Source organism: Schistocerca cancellata, chromosome 8, assembly GCF_023864275.1.
Source record: "Schistocerca cancellata isolate TAMUIC-IGC-003103 chromosome 8, iqSchCanc2.1, whole genome shotgun sequence".
Lineage (NCBI taxonomy): Eukaryota > Metazoa > Arthropoda > Insecta > Orthoptera > Acrididae > Schistocerca > Schistocerca cancellata.
This window is the reverse complement of record NC_064633.1, coordinates 533,318,806-533,336,744: the sequence shown is the minus strand read 5'-3', so window position 1 is coordinate 533,336,744 and position 17,939 is coordinate 533,318,806. Positions and strand designations below refer to the sequence as shown.

At 38.7% G+C, this 17,939-nt stretch overlaps 1 protein-coding gene across 1 annotated transcript in view; it reads left to right on the top strand.

The window, feature by feature from the left end:
* LOC126094547 (mitochondrial mRNA pseudouridine synthase RPUSD3-like) overlaps positions 1-1,635 on the top strand; it is a 104,997-nt gene extending 103,362 nt beyond the window's left edge. The window contains exon 5 of the mRNA XM_049908980.1: positions 1,231-1,635. Within this exon, the coding sequence (XP_049764937.1) occupies positions 1,231-1,440 (210 nt within the window). The 3' untranslated portion in view covers positions 1,441-1,635. The remainder of the gene's footprint in view (positions 1-1,230) is intronic.
* Positions 1,636-17,939: the final 16,304 nt, after the last annotated feature.

The window sequence follows — 17,939 nt, the reverse complement described above, 5'->3', positions numbered from 1 at the left end:
GATCGCTCCCCACACCATGATGCCGGGTGTTGGCCCTGTGTGCCTCGGTCGTATGCAGTCCTGATTGTGGCGCTCACCTGTACGGCGCCAAACACGCATACGACCATCATTGGCACCAAGGCAGAAGCGACTCTCATCACTGAAGACGACACGTCTCCATTCGTCCCTCCATTCACGCCTGTCGCAACACCACTGGAGGCGGGCTGCACGATGTTGGGGCGTGAGCGGAAGACGGCCTAACGGTGTGCGGGACCGTAGCCCAGCTTCATGGAGACTGTTGCGAATGGTCCTCGCCGATACCCCAGGAGCAACAGTGTCCCTAATTTGCTGGGAAGTGGCGGTGCGGTCCCGTACGGCACTGCGTAGGATCCTACGGTCTTGGTGTGCATCCGTGCGTCGCTGCGGTCCGGTCCCAGGTCGACGGGCACGTGCACCTTCCGCCGACCACTGGCGACAACATCGATGTACTGTGGAGACCTCACGCCCCACGTGTTGAGCAATTCGGCGGTACGTCCACCCGTCCTCCCGCATGCCCACTATACACCCTCGCTCAAAGTCCGTCAACTGCACATACGGTTCACGTCCACGCTGTCGCGGCATGCTACCAGTGTTAAAAACTGCGATGGAGCTCCGTATGCCACGGCAAACTGGCTGACACTGACCGTGCACAAATGCTGCGCAGCTAGCGCCATTCGATGGCCAACACCGCGGTTCCTGGTGTGTCTGCTGTGCCGTGCGTGTGATCATTGCTTGTACAGCCCTCTCGCAGTGTCCGGAGCAAGTATGGTGGGTCTGACACACCGGTGTCAGTGTGTTCTTTTTTCCATTTCCAGGAGTGTAGATGCGACTACAGCTTGTGACTGTTCACGATGCGGCTGGATAATAGGCAGCTTAACCCTAAAGCTGCACTCATACGGAGTAATTCTTGTAGTAACATTTATTGGATACCCAATCAAGAGGGGGACCCAAAATTCAACACTCTTGGAAAAACAAGATCCCACCCCCTAGTTTTAGGTCAGTGACTTACACTGACCAGTTTCCTTAACAGTGTTATGCTCGTATGTAGACCTAAATTGTGCCACCAGAGAATACAGTGAAAGATTGTGTAAATTGGTAATCTCTTGGGATGAAAATTGTATAATTTTTAATGAAAGCCTGTTCTTACCATCACAGGCAACAAGAATTTAGTATCAGAACAATGTATAACAAGATTTTTATTTTCTTTTTCAGAGGTTAAGTAAACAGTTAGTTGCTGCCCTGGAGCTAAAACCTGGTGAAGATCTGATTATACCGGCACACATTCACTTTAAAAGCTTGATTTTAAGAAGTTATGAAGGCAAAAACAATGATCTGATAATTGATGCCCCTCCTCCAGACTATTTTTTGTGGTCTTGTAAAAAATTAATGCTAGAGAGAGCATCCACAAGAACCATGGCATAGCAGTTACTTATTTCTGTACAAGCAAAATAAATTTTACAATATAACAGCTTGCAAAAATTTATTTCTTAACTTTACAATGCTACTATTTTAGCATTAGATTCATGTGCTTAATACACATAAGAATCACATCAATAATGTCTTACAAGTCTTTCATCCACTGTGAACTAACACAGCTGAACACACTTTCTGCTTTTTGTAACTAATGTGAGAGAACATGTTTCCCCTTCAGAATTCTCCTCATTAGAATCTTACGTCCTTCCAGTGTAGACATGCGTGTTCTCCAACCATGTATTTTGATTCTTTTAGTTTCTTTGGGCCGTGGGAAATTATTTCTTACTTTGCAGCGGATCTGAGTGACAACTCCTGAAGGAGGATGCAAAAGGGAAGGCGCATTTATTGAATGCATAAATGCATATTGTACAGTAGTTATTGGGTAAAACATGTTAGCAGCATTTCTTGTGCAGCTCCTGAAACCAAAAATTAATGTTACAAAATGCTTCAATAAGAAAGAAAAAGTAAAATTACATTCTGAACTGTTGTATATATTTCTAATTGTCATGAGAATTTAAATGCAATTATATTTTCAAACAGTAGTTACTCAAAGGAGAAATGCATGCAGCTAGATTTATGCAAATGTTCACTCAATAACGACAATACATAGTTTATGTGTAAATCCCCTTCAGCCTCACAGGAGGACATCCAAGATAAAGTGCAAAAAGTAAAATATCCAAAATGTTTGAGGCAGATGACAATCATAGTTCACAGCACACTCCAGACTCCATAATACACTGTATAATAGTTAAATATTTGCAACAGGATCACTTTATATAATTTACTCCATTTGGTAATTACACCTGAACTACTTTCAGTGAAGAATTGTCAAAGTTTCGCCAGATCTGAGGGCTTATTCATAGAACTCTCAAGAATGATGCTAGGAAAGTAAGTGAAAAATTTAGCATGACAATACTACTGTCCAGTCAAAATATTTTGTAATTTAATGTTGAAAACTAAAATGTTTAAAGAGTTTGGCACTGGTAACTCTACAATGTTGACGATGATTAAAAACAGATCAAATGACAGTAGTGTTAGAGGCAAAGAGAGAACTTGCAAGAATGGCTAAACAAGAGGTTGTAGAAAGATTCAAATAACGCAGGTCTCAGAGCGAGATTTGAAACTTTCCCTGCGTACAGATTGTTCCATAAAATTTCTGGTGAACTACCAGATGTCTGCAACTTGCTGCCATGATATTTCGGCACAGAATCTTTTGGCCATCCTCGTGTTATTACTGATAGTAAAGGCACTGAGCTTACATTTGTAAGACCCAACCTGCACATGCGCGATGTGTCTCGTCGGTGTCGCGCATGCACTGTTTGTCTGCAAGTATGTGTGCTGCGTCGTGCCCTCCATTGTGAAAGCTGCCACCACCGATATCAGATAGATTCTCTTCACATGCCAAATGTTGCCACCTACACAGAGCATAAAGTTTTTCTATGACAATATCTCATGCAGAATTTAACTGGAAACTGCCATCTAAATTAATAAGGTACTCAGGCAGTCTTATTTCCATTGATTCACTGATGCTGGAACTCCAGAGGTCTGGCGTGGAGAAGGTGAGTATACCGCTGATGTTCTACAGTGCATTCCTGCCCTATGCACATCATTTTCTATGTAAGATTTGCCGCATTCACATAGAATTCTTCGAACACCTGCCTTGCACAACTCTAAGTAGTCTTCAACAGATCCCAATAGTCCCGAGATTTTAGGAGGAGGACGAAAAACTGCTTTAACTTTGCCCTTTCTTAATATTCTGCCTATTTTGGCTGAAATCCAATATATGGTAACTATTGTACCATCTTTGATGCTGATAATCTGCAAATGGAACTGGACCACCCACAAACTGTGTTCCAGAACAATGGATATTCATCACAACAAGTACAGGGAATGCTACAGATGTACAAAGGACAAGACAAACAAGAGGATGAGGCCTTCAAAACGACTGCCTAGTTACCATATATTTGAAATAATTCATCTCAAAATAGGCATAATATTAAGAAGACAAAGTTAAAGCAGTTTTCCGTCCTCATCCTAAGATCTCGGAGCTATTGGGATTTATTAAAGACTACTTAGAGTTGCACAAGGCATATGTTTACAGAATTTGATGTGAATGTGCAAATCTTACATAGGACAAAATGACACACACAGTGCAGGAATGCATCATAGAACATCAGTGGTATACTTGTCTCATCTAAGCCAATAAGTCCGCTATTGCATATGTCAAACTTTTGAAGCTCCATCATCAATGACTCAGTGGAAATACAATTGCCTGAATCCCTTATTAATCGAGACAGCGGTTTCCTGTTAAATGCTGCATGGAATTCTATCATAGAAAAACTTTGTGCTCTGCACAGGCAGCATCGTTGCCATGTGAAGACATTCTATCTGATATCAGTGAAGCCAGCTTTCATAACGGAGGGTGCTCAATGCCGCAAACAGACTTGCAGACAAACAGTGCATGCACCACGCCAACTGGGCACACCATGCATGTGCTGGCAGGGTATTTAATTCATAAGCCTTTCCTATCAGTATTCACCTGAAGGTTGCCAGAAGACTCTGTGCCAAAATTCTGTGGAACAAAACAAATGAGTATTCAAACATAGACTGCTTGGAATATGTCCAGAAAAGAAATGTAACAATGTTATAAAAATGTTTTTGGTGAACTAATTAAGGTTTACTGATCAGAACTACTGATTGGTTGCAGTGTACATTCCCTTAAAGACTCGAAAAATGTGATACAAAAGATGTCTTCAACATTGATGTAAGTGGTACACATCATCTCCCCTTACAGAACAATCGTAATCAAAGGGGGGAACTCCAAATAAATAAATAAATAAATAAATAAATAAATATTGTACTGGTAGGTGCAGCTCAGATATGTCTGAAAACTACTCTTATTTGCCAGCAGTTTCAAACTGCAGTGTTTTAAAATGGTAAGAATATTATGAGTAGAATACATTTGAAACAAAATGCAAATGGTGGCCCCTCTACACTAATTGGTTTCTCATTTGGGTAAGACACTTTTTATGACTAAAGCATAAAGTTCGAATTAAGGTTGATAATTGTCCAGCACACTCAAATATTAGATTAATAGCTATAATGTTTATATATTTTTTATCACTGTGTGATGGAGGTGCTGAAATTTTTCCATCGAAAGGAATTGCTCCAAAAATATTTACTCACAATCTAAGCAAAATATTTCTCCATTAGTTTATAAGATACATTACACATATTTGACACAAAAGAGAATTTAATTTTTTCCACCATTTTTCAGAGAGCCTGACTCTTTGGCTCCTCCTCAAAAAACTGATGGCTATTTAAATGGAGTTGACATTTAATGACCTGGTCCAACTTCATTTTGCAAGGGAATATTGTTGATGAGAGTCTTAACAATGATGAGTCACAATTTGGCCTGCAATCACCTTGAAAAAAGTCCAGGAAAGGTATTCCCCTTGCATATTCTCATTCAGGATGCCTTTTCAGGGTTGTTCTCTAATGGTATGACTGTAAAAACAGATTTGACCTTTGCAGAGAATGAGAACCTTAAAAGTACATCAGTATGTGAAGGAAACCCTTTCAGAGCCTATTGTGCATTTATTAGGGTGGTTTTAACCCTAATACACACCCATAGGTTGCCAGAGTTCTTGGAGAAGTGCAGATTCATGGTATGGCTTGGTGTGCCTAAGGCCCTGACTTGAATCCTTTGTGCACTTAATGGGACCAGACGGGCTGTTGGCACTATTTTGAAACACCACAGTACCTACAGGAAGCCCTCCTGAAAGTAATGGGAGATGATTCCACAGGGAACATTGCAACATTTATCAGAAACATGCCTGAAATGGTGGATGCCAAGACTGATTTAAGAGAAGATAATAAATAATGAATTTCCTCAAAATTTGCTTAGTGTGTGAATCCATTTCTGTTAGGCCCTACTTCCTTATCTCTGGCTCAGTTTGTTTATAATTATTCTTTGTCCATTGTTAAACACCTAGATGAGACCATAACACAATACTGCATCATAAAATAGTATATCAGTCTCATAAAACTAACTAGAGTTTGAAAGTGAAGTGTTGCGTTCTTATGTAAGTCAGTGTACATTACAAACTCTACACATAAAAGTGTGCAACATGTGTGGAGTTAATTATGCTCAATGAACATGGCGACAAAAAATGTGTTGGCGAAACAAGAAGTAAGATGTGCATTTTTCATAAAAAGTGGTAATTATGTCTGTGCTGATTTGCACTTATTTATGGAATTTTACATTTAAATGAAGTATGTATTCGAAATTAATGAACAAAATGAGACTCAAACCCAGTGATTACCAGTTTTGAGCACAACAGAGAATTACTGAAGCCAGTCAAATTTTCCTACCTTTAGTGAATTAAAGTAATTTGGAAAATCTCAAAGTCACTTTTCTCAAAAGTTTATGAGAATGGCATCAAACTGCTTTGGCAGATCAACACTGGACTCAACATACCGATACTACAAATACAAAAAATTACAAAAATTTGATGGCCGTGTGGCCCTGTTGTAAGAAAACATGCAAAGTGATGCAATGTTTCAATGTACGATTTTATTTGTGTATGAATTATCATTTACAAACTGTGACAAATCAATCATAGCAATATGCACTACAAGTGAGTTTTAAGTCCACACTACCTGAAAGAAGTGTATAAACTACTATCATGATTTGTCAACATCTACGTTCTTTCAAAAATCACATATCTGGTCACTATTCTTCTGATGGGTCTCTAAATAGCAATAAGAATTTACAGTTCCTAACAGATATTCTACCATAGTTAATGGAATACATATCAATGACCATAAGACAGTTCATTTTTATCAGCAAGACAGGTGTTATGCCCATATAATTACAGACCTTTGTAACAGAATATGTAGAATTTGTTTGGGGAAATTAAAACAAGAGGTCTGCAAGGGAACGTTGTTGACACCCGAAAACATGAAATGCCAACATGAGTGTTCTGTGCCGCGTGCGATATTATCTGCCAGTGATCGCTACTTATGAATGCTCAGGATCAATATTTCGAGAGCAACTAATATGATTTTCATAATAATGTACACATGAACCATACCCGAGTTTGTGTTTGTTTGCTTTTTGTACCCTAGGGTGTCATTTGCGAGATGTCTCCTACTGTTGGAGGGACAGTGGATTGCAGTGTTGCTATCTTGTTACTATTTCATAAAGTTCTACACATATCTCTCACTGAAATCTGTCTTTCTAGCCTTTTTCCAATACTTTTAGTTTAGTTTGAATGTGGGGTCCCACAGCAAAAACAAATTTTCAGGATGACAAGAATGTGTCACACTTGCTGTCATTACTTGGCTTCCAAATTTTCCAATGCCACACACAAAAATTTATAGTTCCTTTAAAGAAAAACTGATCCCGTGACTTATTTCAGCAATTATAAACAGTAAAATCCACCACATCATTTTCTATAAATTAGCAAAAACTGGATACATTTTGGGTGGCATGTATTAGCTGCCTCACTCTGTACATAGACCACAGGACATCAGAAAACACAGATGGAGGACAGTTATTAAGACCGAAGGTAGTTAACATCACGTCATTAAGAACTCCCCGTTTTGTATATAGATGTTACGCACAGCAACGATACTATGTGTGTAAGGCAATGCACCAAGAAAATGTGCACTATTAATACTGTACGTGGAGAACTCTACAGTAGGTAAGTGGATAATAGCTTTTAAGTGTTAAGAAGTATGTAAGTAATTAATAGTGAAAAACAATAGATTTGCAAAAGTTACTCATGACTTCCAAAACAAACTACTTTAAATTTATTTCCTTGAATCAATTTAATCAAACATAAAAATTAAGGTAACAATTTTGTAGGAAGAGAGAGATTGCTACTAACCATAAAGATGACATGTTAAGTAGCAGGCAAGTAAAATTAAAAGACACTCCACAAAGCATTCAGCCACAGCCCTTATTAGCAAATCAGAAACTCACAACATTCATACACACAAGTAAGCACAGCCAACGCCACCTAGAGATAAGGCCTGAGTGCTCCCTGCGAACAGCATGATGGATATTCAAAAGTAGTCATAACAAAAGGAAGCAACAAGTGTATTATATCGTTGTGCTGAGCATGGGAGAATGTGAATGCAGCACAACGTAACTGTTTTACAACATTTTTAACGTTATTTTGTAATGCACAGTTCGAATTTGTGTTAGTAACAGACAAAATGCCGTACAGATGTTTGACCGGTTGTAAAGGCAATTACCAGACGGGACCGAAAGTGTAAGTTTTTTTATTTCCAAAAGAAGAAAAATTATTAGAAAAATGAAAACTAGCTATCCCAAGGGAAAATTAAACAATCAGCAAAACAAAGGTAAGTCATTTAAGTCCATTTACGATCATACTGTAGTATAAAGTAAACAATGTGAGCCATGCCCTTAAATTTACACATCCCCTGGCACTTACTGTGTAAATCTTTTGAGAGTATTGTATTATTATTGTTATTACCGCCACTTAAATTCTGTAAGGGGAATTTAAAGCTAAACACCATTCATAAAGTGTTTCCATTATGTGCTTCGGCGTTTTCCACATAATGTGTTTAAAGAGATTGTTTTGAAAGTGTAACTATAATTTTAAGGCATTCAGGGAAAGGACTATCATCAATAATTTTATTTATAAAATGGACCATTGGCTTTCTAATTTCCAGAAGTATACATTTTAGAACATAGTTGCTGTGCCCATGGTAGTCCTCTGTTCTGGAGCTGTAAAGCTTGTTTTCTGAGTTGGGAAGATCTGTAGCAGTAATTTTTGTCCACATGATCCTTTTATTTGTTTTACTCCGTAATTGCAAAAGGAAGGCCCCCCACATAAGATGCATCATCACTTTGTGATACAAGGAAACTTTCAGAGTTCACAAAATATTCATTGAAGTTAATTGGGATAGTGATTTCTTCCCTTCCTATGTTTGTTTCACTTTTTATCACATTCCAGGATGCTTTACATTTCTTTTTGGAATTTAAAATGTACTCATTAGCTTTGATTTTTGCTGTTTTCATTTCAAATATGTACATTTCTTTCAAGCTTATAGAGTTATTCTTGTTCTTAACAACTGTCAGCAGTTATGTTCTTCAGCATGAGTAAAATATCCTCATTTTACTGAGGTGTGGTGTGCTCCATTTTTTAGTGTGTGGTTTGTAATTATGGTATTGCCAGTGTTGCATCTTTTAGAAACAAGAGGGCAGTTACTGCCTAGTGTGTGTTTCATGATGGAAATGAATGTGAAGAAGCTGGTCAGTATAATGGACCATTCAATTAGTTTGAAGTCATTTCTCATTCTTTCATGTTCTCTTCATTGAGAATTCTGTATTTAGTTAACATCTTGAAATTATCAGTAGACAGTTTTCCATCTTCAAGCCATATGCCATCATGTCATATATTCCTGATTTGATGGTATCACATTCTGCTTATTTCTGCACATTGCTAATTGTCAAGCCATGCTTCCATCCTGGTTGGTTTTTTTATTTAAGCAACATACATTCATTGAGCTTACCACATTCAACAATGACATTTTTTCTCTTTACTCGTTGTTTCTAGGTTAATATCTCCAGTGACAAAAACTTTGTAATGATTATATTTCGCAGTCATTAGAATTAAAGTGGAGAACCTTCTTGTGAATGTTTCTTCATCAGTAGCTGGCATTTGGTACATAAATGCAATAAGAAGTTTGTGAGTGTGAAATGCCACAGCAGATGCTTCAAAAACATAACTTCTTGTCACTGAATAAGCAAATGGTACAAACAAGTTCATTTCTGTACTTTTAATCCAATGTTCAGTCACACAGAGATTGCTGCACTTAATTTCATCCAGTCAGTACTGGAATTATGTAACTATACTACTTAAGGATTGTACATTACATGTAACAAAATTAGCTCATTTTCGCTACAACAAGGAACTGGGCCTAGTTTTTTTTTTTTAATTACATTTTAGTGTGTCTTTTGTACTATGTTCTGATGTTCCTTGTCACTGCCAAGACCAATATATCTCTGGCTTGGTCAGACTTATACATTTCAGGTTCTGATTGTTGAGACATGTGGTACTACTTTCTAGGGAAGGCTAATTTATTATTTCCCATGTTAAATATTTTTTGGGTTAGTTTTAATGAAAGAGCAGCTCAAGATATATGCAAAAAGTAACGAGGATTTCAACCAGCTTTTTTAATAACGTGACTCGGGAAAGAAAAGGTAGCCTTATATGAATGGTCAGACACTGAGGTCAAAGATAACTCAACTAATAGTTCCTAAATATCTGTCAGAAATAGTTATAAAATGTAATGATCAGCACTTACAAATATGAAAGTTTCTTCTTAATTTAGTCCCTCAGTAATATTAGTTCCTTTAGTAAGATCATTGTAATTGGTCCTGCATTGTCATGTGGATTATTGGTTGTAGGTGTGTGAACAGCATTTTCACCCACATGAAATTATAACATCATCTCAAGATATCAGAAGAAATGGAGACATTCCTCGCACACTTGCAATACCAAGTTTGCTTTCAACAGCAGTTCCTTCTGTTTTTCCGAACTGCCCTCACTATTTGAGCAAACCTTCAAGCTACAGAATTGGCCCGAGGTAAAGAGACAGAAACTTGAAGAGCAAAATATTCAGGCAGTTGTTCAGGATAGTCTGAAGGAAAGGGAAATATATTTAAAAGCTCAGTCCATTGCATCACTGTGTGAGTTAAAGGCAAAACTGTCAATGTTAAAGCTATCTGGTTTCTGGAGTATCATTACAAAACCTACATCTGTATTGTTTGCAAACATGTGATAAAATATTCTGTTCTTGTTAGTGAAAACCTTTATGTATCAGTATTGGTCCTGAACAAGCGAACAATCAAAACAGGACTAAATGGGGACAAGGTTTTAACAAGGGTTTCAAGCATTGTTGAATTAGGTATCTGTTAGACTGTGTGGAAGAAGCTGACATGCAGATTAATGTTCCGAATAATATTGAGCAAATTTTGAGTTATGTATGTGACATTCTGCAGACACTTAATTTATCTGAGTATGAAAAGAGCAAAAACATACACTTTATCTTTGAACAGTTGAAATTACTATCATCAAAGAAAATTTCATGTACTCCATCATTCATGATATTTTCTTGTTTATCTTACAATATTTCCCCATGTGATTATAGGTTTAATAGAGATTAGTTTTTTTTTTTTAAAGCACTCATCCATCAACAATTCAAAGAGTGTGTTCTAGTATTAACATAGGCCCCTAGAAAGAGCAATGTGAAAATAATTTTCATCATACACAAGAGGTAAATTTAAATTTCTTGAGCCACATGAATATCATGTCAACCTTTTAATAGATGAGATACATCTACAAGAATATTTCAACTATAAAGGAGGAAGTGGAGTTGGTATGGTGAATGGTGAATGTTTGACAGCAAATTCAGCATATGTTTTCATGATCAGCAGTATACTGAGTAACTTTAAAGATGATGTTCATATTTTACCAGCTACGAAACTAACAGGTGATAATTTGCATCAGTGGATCAAAAGAATTATATTGAGTCTTGAAGATGCAAGATTCAAAGTACTGTCTGTAATTTCAGATAATAATTCTATTAATAGAAGGGCAATGTCATGATTTTCAAATCCCTCTTCAGTCTCTTATGTACACTCCTGGAAATGGAAAAAAGAACACATTGACACCGGTGTGTCAGACCCACCATACTTGCTCCGGACACTGCGAGAGGGCTGTACAAGCAATGATCACACGCACGGCACAGCGGACACACCAGGAACCGCGGTGTTGGCCGTCGAATGGCGCTAGCTGCGCAGCATTTGTGCACCGCCGCCGTCAGTGTCAGCCAGTTTGCTGTGGCATACGGAGCTCCATCGCAGTCTTTAACACTGGTAGCATGCCGCGACAGCGTGGACTTGAACCGTATGTGCAGTTGACGGACTTTGAGCGAGGGCGTATAGTGGGCATGCGGGAGGCCGGGTGGACGTACCGCCGAATTGCTCAACACTTGGGGCGTGAGGTCTCCACAGTACATCGATGTTGTCGCCAGTGGTCGGCGGAAGGTGCACGTGCCCGTCGACCTGGGACCGGACCGCAGCGACGCACGGATGCACGCCAAGACTGTAGGGGACCGCACCGCCACTTCCCAGCAAATTAGGGACACTGTTGCTCCTGGGGTATCGGCGAGGACCATTCGCAACCGTCTCCATGAAGCTGGGCTACGGTCCCGCACACCGTTAGGCCGTCTTCCGCTCACGCCCCTACATCGTGCAGCCCGCCTCCAGTGGTGTTGCGACAGGCGTGAATGGAGGGACAAATGGAGACGTGTCGTCTTCAGCGATGAGAGTCGCTTCTGCCTTGGTGCCAATGATGGTCGTATGCGTGTTTGGCGCCGTGCAGGTGAGCGCCACAATCAGGACTGCATACGACCGAGGCACACAGGGCCAACACCCGGCATCATGGTGTGGGGAGCGATCTCCTACACTGGCCGTACACCACTGGTGATCGTCGAGGGGACACTGAATAGTGCACGGTACATCCAAACCGTCATCGAACCCATCGTTCTACCATTCCTAGACCGGCAAGGGAACTTGCTGTTCCAACAGGACAATGCACGTCCGCATGTATCCCGTGCCACCCAACGTGCTCTAGAAGGTGTAAGTCAACTACCCTGGCCAGCAAGATCTCCGGATCTGTCCCCCATTGAGCATGTTTGGGACTGGATGAAGCGTCGTCTCACGCGGTCTGCACGTCCAGCACGAACGCTGGTCCAACTGAGGCGCCAGGTGGAAATGGCATGGCAAGCCGTTCCACAGGACTACATCCAGCATCTCTACGATCGTCTCCATGGGAGGATAGCAGCCTGCATTGCTGCGAAAGGTGGATATACACTGTACTAGTGCCGATATTGTGCATGCTCTGTTGCCTGTGTATGTGCCTGTGGTTCTGTCAGTGTGATCATGTGATGTATCTGACCCCAGGAATGTGTCAATAAAGTTTCCCCTTCCTGGGACAATGAATTCACGGTGTTCTTATTTCAATTTCCAGGAGTGTATATAACCATCCTAAAGAGTCAATGAGACCATTGTTTTTTTGTAATTGAGGCTGTACACATTATGAAGTGCATCTGGCATAACTGGTTAAAGCAAAAAAATAATTCCTGTATGATTTATCCCACATTTCAAAAAAATTCTTCTTGCACACATTATGCCCGTTTTGATGCCGTGAGGCTATATGACCTTGAACATGAAAAATTGGCAAAATATTGTTATGGTCTGACTTTGAAAGCTATGAGACCACGTAACTTTGAAAAACAAAATGCTAAACTAGCTCTGCAAATTGTCAGTGATGTCACCGCTAATGACCTTCAAACAGTGGGTCCAAAACACTCAGATCACTGTGTGGAAACAGCAAATTACATTAGTTTGTTTATCAAATGGTGGAAAATAGCTAATTTGAAAACACCATTTAAAGGTAATAGGTTAAATGATGAATTTATGAGCCCTTTAAAACAGTGTACAATAGATGACCCCAAGTATGCATATCTTACAGGAATGTTAGAATGGCTAAGCAGATGGGAAAAAATAAACATCTGATATCCTGAGGGCTCACTAACAATAGAAAAATGTTCAGCATTAATTCAGACAACACAGGCCTTTACAAAATTGTCTGAATATTGTATTAATGAATTGCAGTTTTCCTACTTTTTACCTGGAAAAATTCAAACTGATTTGCTCAAAGAGAGATTTGGAAAGTATAGACAGTTATGTGGAGGTCAGTACAATGTCAGTATCAAGCATGTGTATGAGGTAGAAAAGAAGCTTCGCTTGCAGTCTGTAATTAGTCTAAATTTAAAATCCAATACTTTTGGCAAAGTAAGTCCATACAGGATATTTTCTCAGATGACCTAAATACTGACATTGACTACTATTTCATCATATATGGAAGGAATCTCAATCCATCAGAACTTAATGAAAATTCCAGTGAAGATTTGCCTGTTCTTACATATATAGCAGGGTATTGTTGCTACTCTGTTTTGAAAAATACAAAATGTGAGTTTTGTAAAGATATTCTGGTGATAGATAACATTTTTTAGATGATCAAGAAATGTATCCCCAATACAGAATGTAAGAAGAGGAAAACTATTCATTCCTTGCTCTCAAATTATTAGTGTGGTTGTCACTACTTACCTGACTCTTATGAAATTGTGGCATAAATTTGAAGCTGAGTTCCTTAAAGTACCAAACCAAAGAGAACTGGTTTCAAACCTGGCGTGGAATTCAGTTTTAATGAATGAACTGCTCTGGGAAAGAGAATGTGATAGTCACAGTGCTCAAGATATTTGCAAAACAGTAATATGGATTTCAACCAATGTATTCCTTAATAATTTCACCAAAAAGAAAAATCAAAGTATTGTGAAGGATGCTGTCGCTGGAAAGAAAAACATATTCAACAGAAGTAAGTTAAGCCTGAACTGAACTTCAATTGTAAATGCTGAATTTATGCTTCCCTGAACTATGAAGATTAATAAAGCTATCACTTAAAAAAGAAGACTGATTAATTGGTCAGTGCATGTGAAATCAACCATTGGTCTGGTTCTTGAAATTTTTTGTACATTGTGTTCAAATTTGCTCCAGCAATCATTAATTTCCATTTTGATGATTTTAAACAATGCAAACAGTGTGTATCCCACTAGCCCCAGCTATAATACAATTTCTTGGCCTTAATACAGCAAATTGAGATGTTTAGCAAACTCAAGTGGCAGACTCTGCAAGAGAGGCGCTCTGCATTGCGGTGTAGCTTGCTCGCCAGGTTTCGAGAGGGTGCGTTTCTGGATGAGGTATCGAATATATTGCTTCCCCCTACTTATACCTCCTGAGGAGATCACGAATGTAAAATTAGAGAGATTCGAGCGCGCACGGAAGCTTTCAGACAGTCGTTCTTCCCGCGAACCATACGCGACTGGAACAGAAAAGGGAGGTAATGACAGTGGCACGTAAAGTGCCCTCTGCCACACACCGTTGGGTGGCTTGCGGAGTATAATTGTAGATGTAGATGAAATTTTGAGAATACAATTTGATATGAAAAGTTTGTACACTTCTCTTAGGTTTCCTAAAATTAATCTGTTTTGAATATACATAGGGTTGCTATCACCATCATTTCCCATAGAAATGTAATCATGTTAGTCAGGCATTCACCTGCTAGTATTATCATTACAATGAAACTTTTTCACTAACAGAACAGTTTTAGCAGACAAACACTGTCCAGTTTTAGGGTCAGATGTAAAGAGTAGGCCCTTTTCTTCCACTTTTTTCTTTTTTTTTTCTATTCTTCTTCATACTCTGCAGCTGCCTACTCCAGACTCTTTTTCTATATGAGTTAGGTAGGAAAGTCAACACCGAAAATTTTTCACTTTTACTAGTTGTCTTTAAACTTGCCAATCATTGCTGTTTGTGTATCATCACAACCAAGTATTTCCAGATTTTCATTGGTTTCTTCCTGAAAGAAGGTTTCACTTAATTTCAATGTTATTTTGTCAGCTTTATCTGTACAATATTTTTTGAGACGATACATTTCTTTATTACTGACAAGGGAACCTCCCCATCGCACCCCCCTCAGATTTAGTTATAAGTTGGCACAGTGGACAGGCCTTGAAAAACTGAACACATATCAATCGAGAAAATAGGAAGAAATTGTGTGGAACAGTGAAAAAATTAGTAAAATATACAAACTGACTAGTCCATGTGCAAGATATACAACATCAAGGAGAACGTGAGCTCAGGAGCGCCGTGGTCCCGCGGTTAGCGTGAGTAGCTGCAAAACAAGAGGTCCTTGGTTCAAGTCTTCCCTCAAGTGAGAATTTTACTTTCTTTATTTTCCCAAAGTTATGATCTGTCCGTTCATTCACTGACGTCTCTGTTCACTGCAATAAGTTTAGTGCCTGTGTTTTGCGACCGCACCGCAAAACCGTGCGATTAGTAGACGAAAGGACGTGCCTCTCCAATGGGAACCGAAAACATTTGATCGCAAGGTCATAGGTCAACCGATTCCTCCACGGGAAATCACGTCTGATATATTCTATACGACACTGGTGACGGCATGTGTGTCACATCACAGGAATATGTTGTTGACCCACCCAACTTGTACACTTGGCGAATGGGTAAAAAGATTCTTCTACCTTGCCCGATTTAGGTTTTCTTGTGGATGTGATAATCACTCCAAAAAAGTGGTGAAAACGTAAGAGCTTGTCACACAAACTGAAAATAAAAAATTAAAGTTTTCACTCGAGGGAAGACTTGAACCTAGGACCTCTCGGTCCGTAGCTGCTCTAGCTAACCACGGGACCACGGCACTCCTTGACTCCCAGTGTCCTTGATGTTGCCTATCTTCGCATGGACTACTCAGTTTGTATATTTTACAAATTTTTTTCACAGTTCCACACAACTTCTTCCTGTTTTCTCGAGTGATCTGTGTTCAGTTTTTCAAGGCCTATCCACTGTGCTAACTTATAACTAAATCTGAGGGGAGTGCGATGGGGAGGTTCCCTTGTGAGGATTTCTGTAATGAAGGCAGAGGCTTTCAACAAATGCTAGCCTTCTTCAGCATCCATAAACTCAGGGACATTAGACATGCTTCAACTCAGTTGTACCTTTCCATAAGATTTTTTGCTTTCAATTATCAGTAGTTCAGGTTTTCTTTCATTAGATAATTTCACTCTACATGAAGTCGTTCTTAAATACCCAAGTTCAGATCAATCGTCCATAAGTTACATTTCCACGACATTTACTCATGCAGTGTAAGTTTCTTCCTAAGGGATTGCAACACAATTTTGACCACTTTTTATCCACAGTTTGTCTTCTTAAGAAATCAAAGAAGGATAAATGACAATTATCAAAAAGTTGAAACTGATAAGAGATACAAAAATTTAAAATTCCTTAGTTAAAGCAGCACTTTTTTGAAATACCATTATTCAAACACAGAAATGCCTGCCAGTGAAGTTTAGTGCTGGAGTCTTTGGAATGTACTGAATCTTATTGCGTTCTGTGTAAAATGCACTACTACCATTTTAAAAGGCTGCTGTATGTATGCTTGACTTGTGCATTACATGTGTTGCATTGCTGCAACCTGCTCCCCTTTCTCCCTCCAGTGCTTTGTTAATTTTCTTTCAACAGTTGATTTCTCCTGAAGCTCATTATTGTGTCAATAAAATTGAATGGTTTTGTTTTATTATTATTTATTCCATAGTATTTATTTTCTGTTGTATTAGTTACAATGTTTAGCCAAACAGCTTTAGACGCTGATCTGACACTCACTGAAGACACCTTGTAAATAAGGCAGATTGGGTCTGTGTGCACAAGTTAAATAAACACTTAATGTGCAGCTTGCAAAAGGCCTTTTTCTTTTAAACTACTGCAATTTATATACAGCCTCTGTAAAAACTGCTACCACAAGTAACTTGCTTATTTCATATTAATGTAACTCTCATGAACCGGTCTGCAAAAGTTTGAATAGAGTTGGCAAAGCAAACTGCAGTAAAATAAAATTTATTTCAATATGTTCCCACTGGAATATCATCACGAGATTTAGCACATACATTAAAAATAGTGTGTAAGTAACAGTTTTAAAGAAACTCTAATTTTGAAATTTTAAGGATTACAAAAATGGGTTTGGAAGAATTCAGTGTTTTTGTGAATCTAGTAAAGTAGCACACACCTTTAAACCTTAGAAGAAACTGAATAAAGTGGTACAAATTTCAGGTCTGTAAGTCAAATGGTCTTGGGGTTGTGGCCTTTTTAAGGTTTCAAAGCAAGACAAAAATGGCAGAATTTTTGTCATTTTAAAAATTAAGAATTCTAAAATAAAAAGCACAAAAAAATATTCAATTTTGGATTTTTCATCATTTTGATAGAATAAAATGAAATATGCAAAATTCTGAATCATCAATGTTAAATTAAATTTTGTATGGGTGGATTTCACATGGAAAGATCATGATGTTTTCATTATTAAAAATGCTAATTTGTGTGTAGTTAAGAACATGTTTATAGGCCTAATGAAGCCATCAATCCCGTTACAAGTTTTGGGTTTGCAGTGTAAAAACAGGTAAGTTTTAATGTATTAGCATGTGAAATAATTGATATAAGAGAAATTTTGTTGAAATATCAATGTATGACACTAGAAATATAATATGTAACCAGAGAAAGGCATTTCTAGAAGTGCCTGCCAGTAGAAGCTGCTCTTGGATGGACGGAACTTGTATGACTACTCTTGGCAGGCGAGCTGCTCAGCTTACAGGACTTCTCTCTAGGTGGCGTTGACACAGCTCACACACACGACTGCCAACCCTGGCAGCTCGGACCAAAATGCAACTATCACATCTATCACATGGATGGAAGCAGCAACATGGAGGGGCAAGGAAGAGGGCGA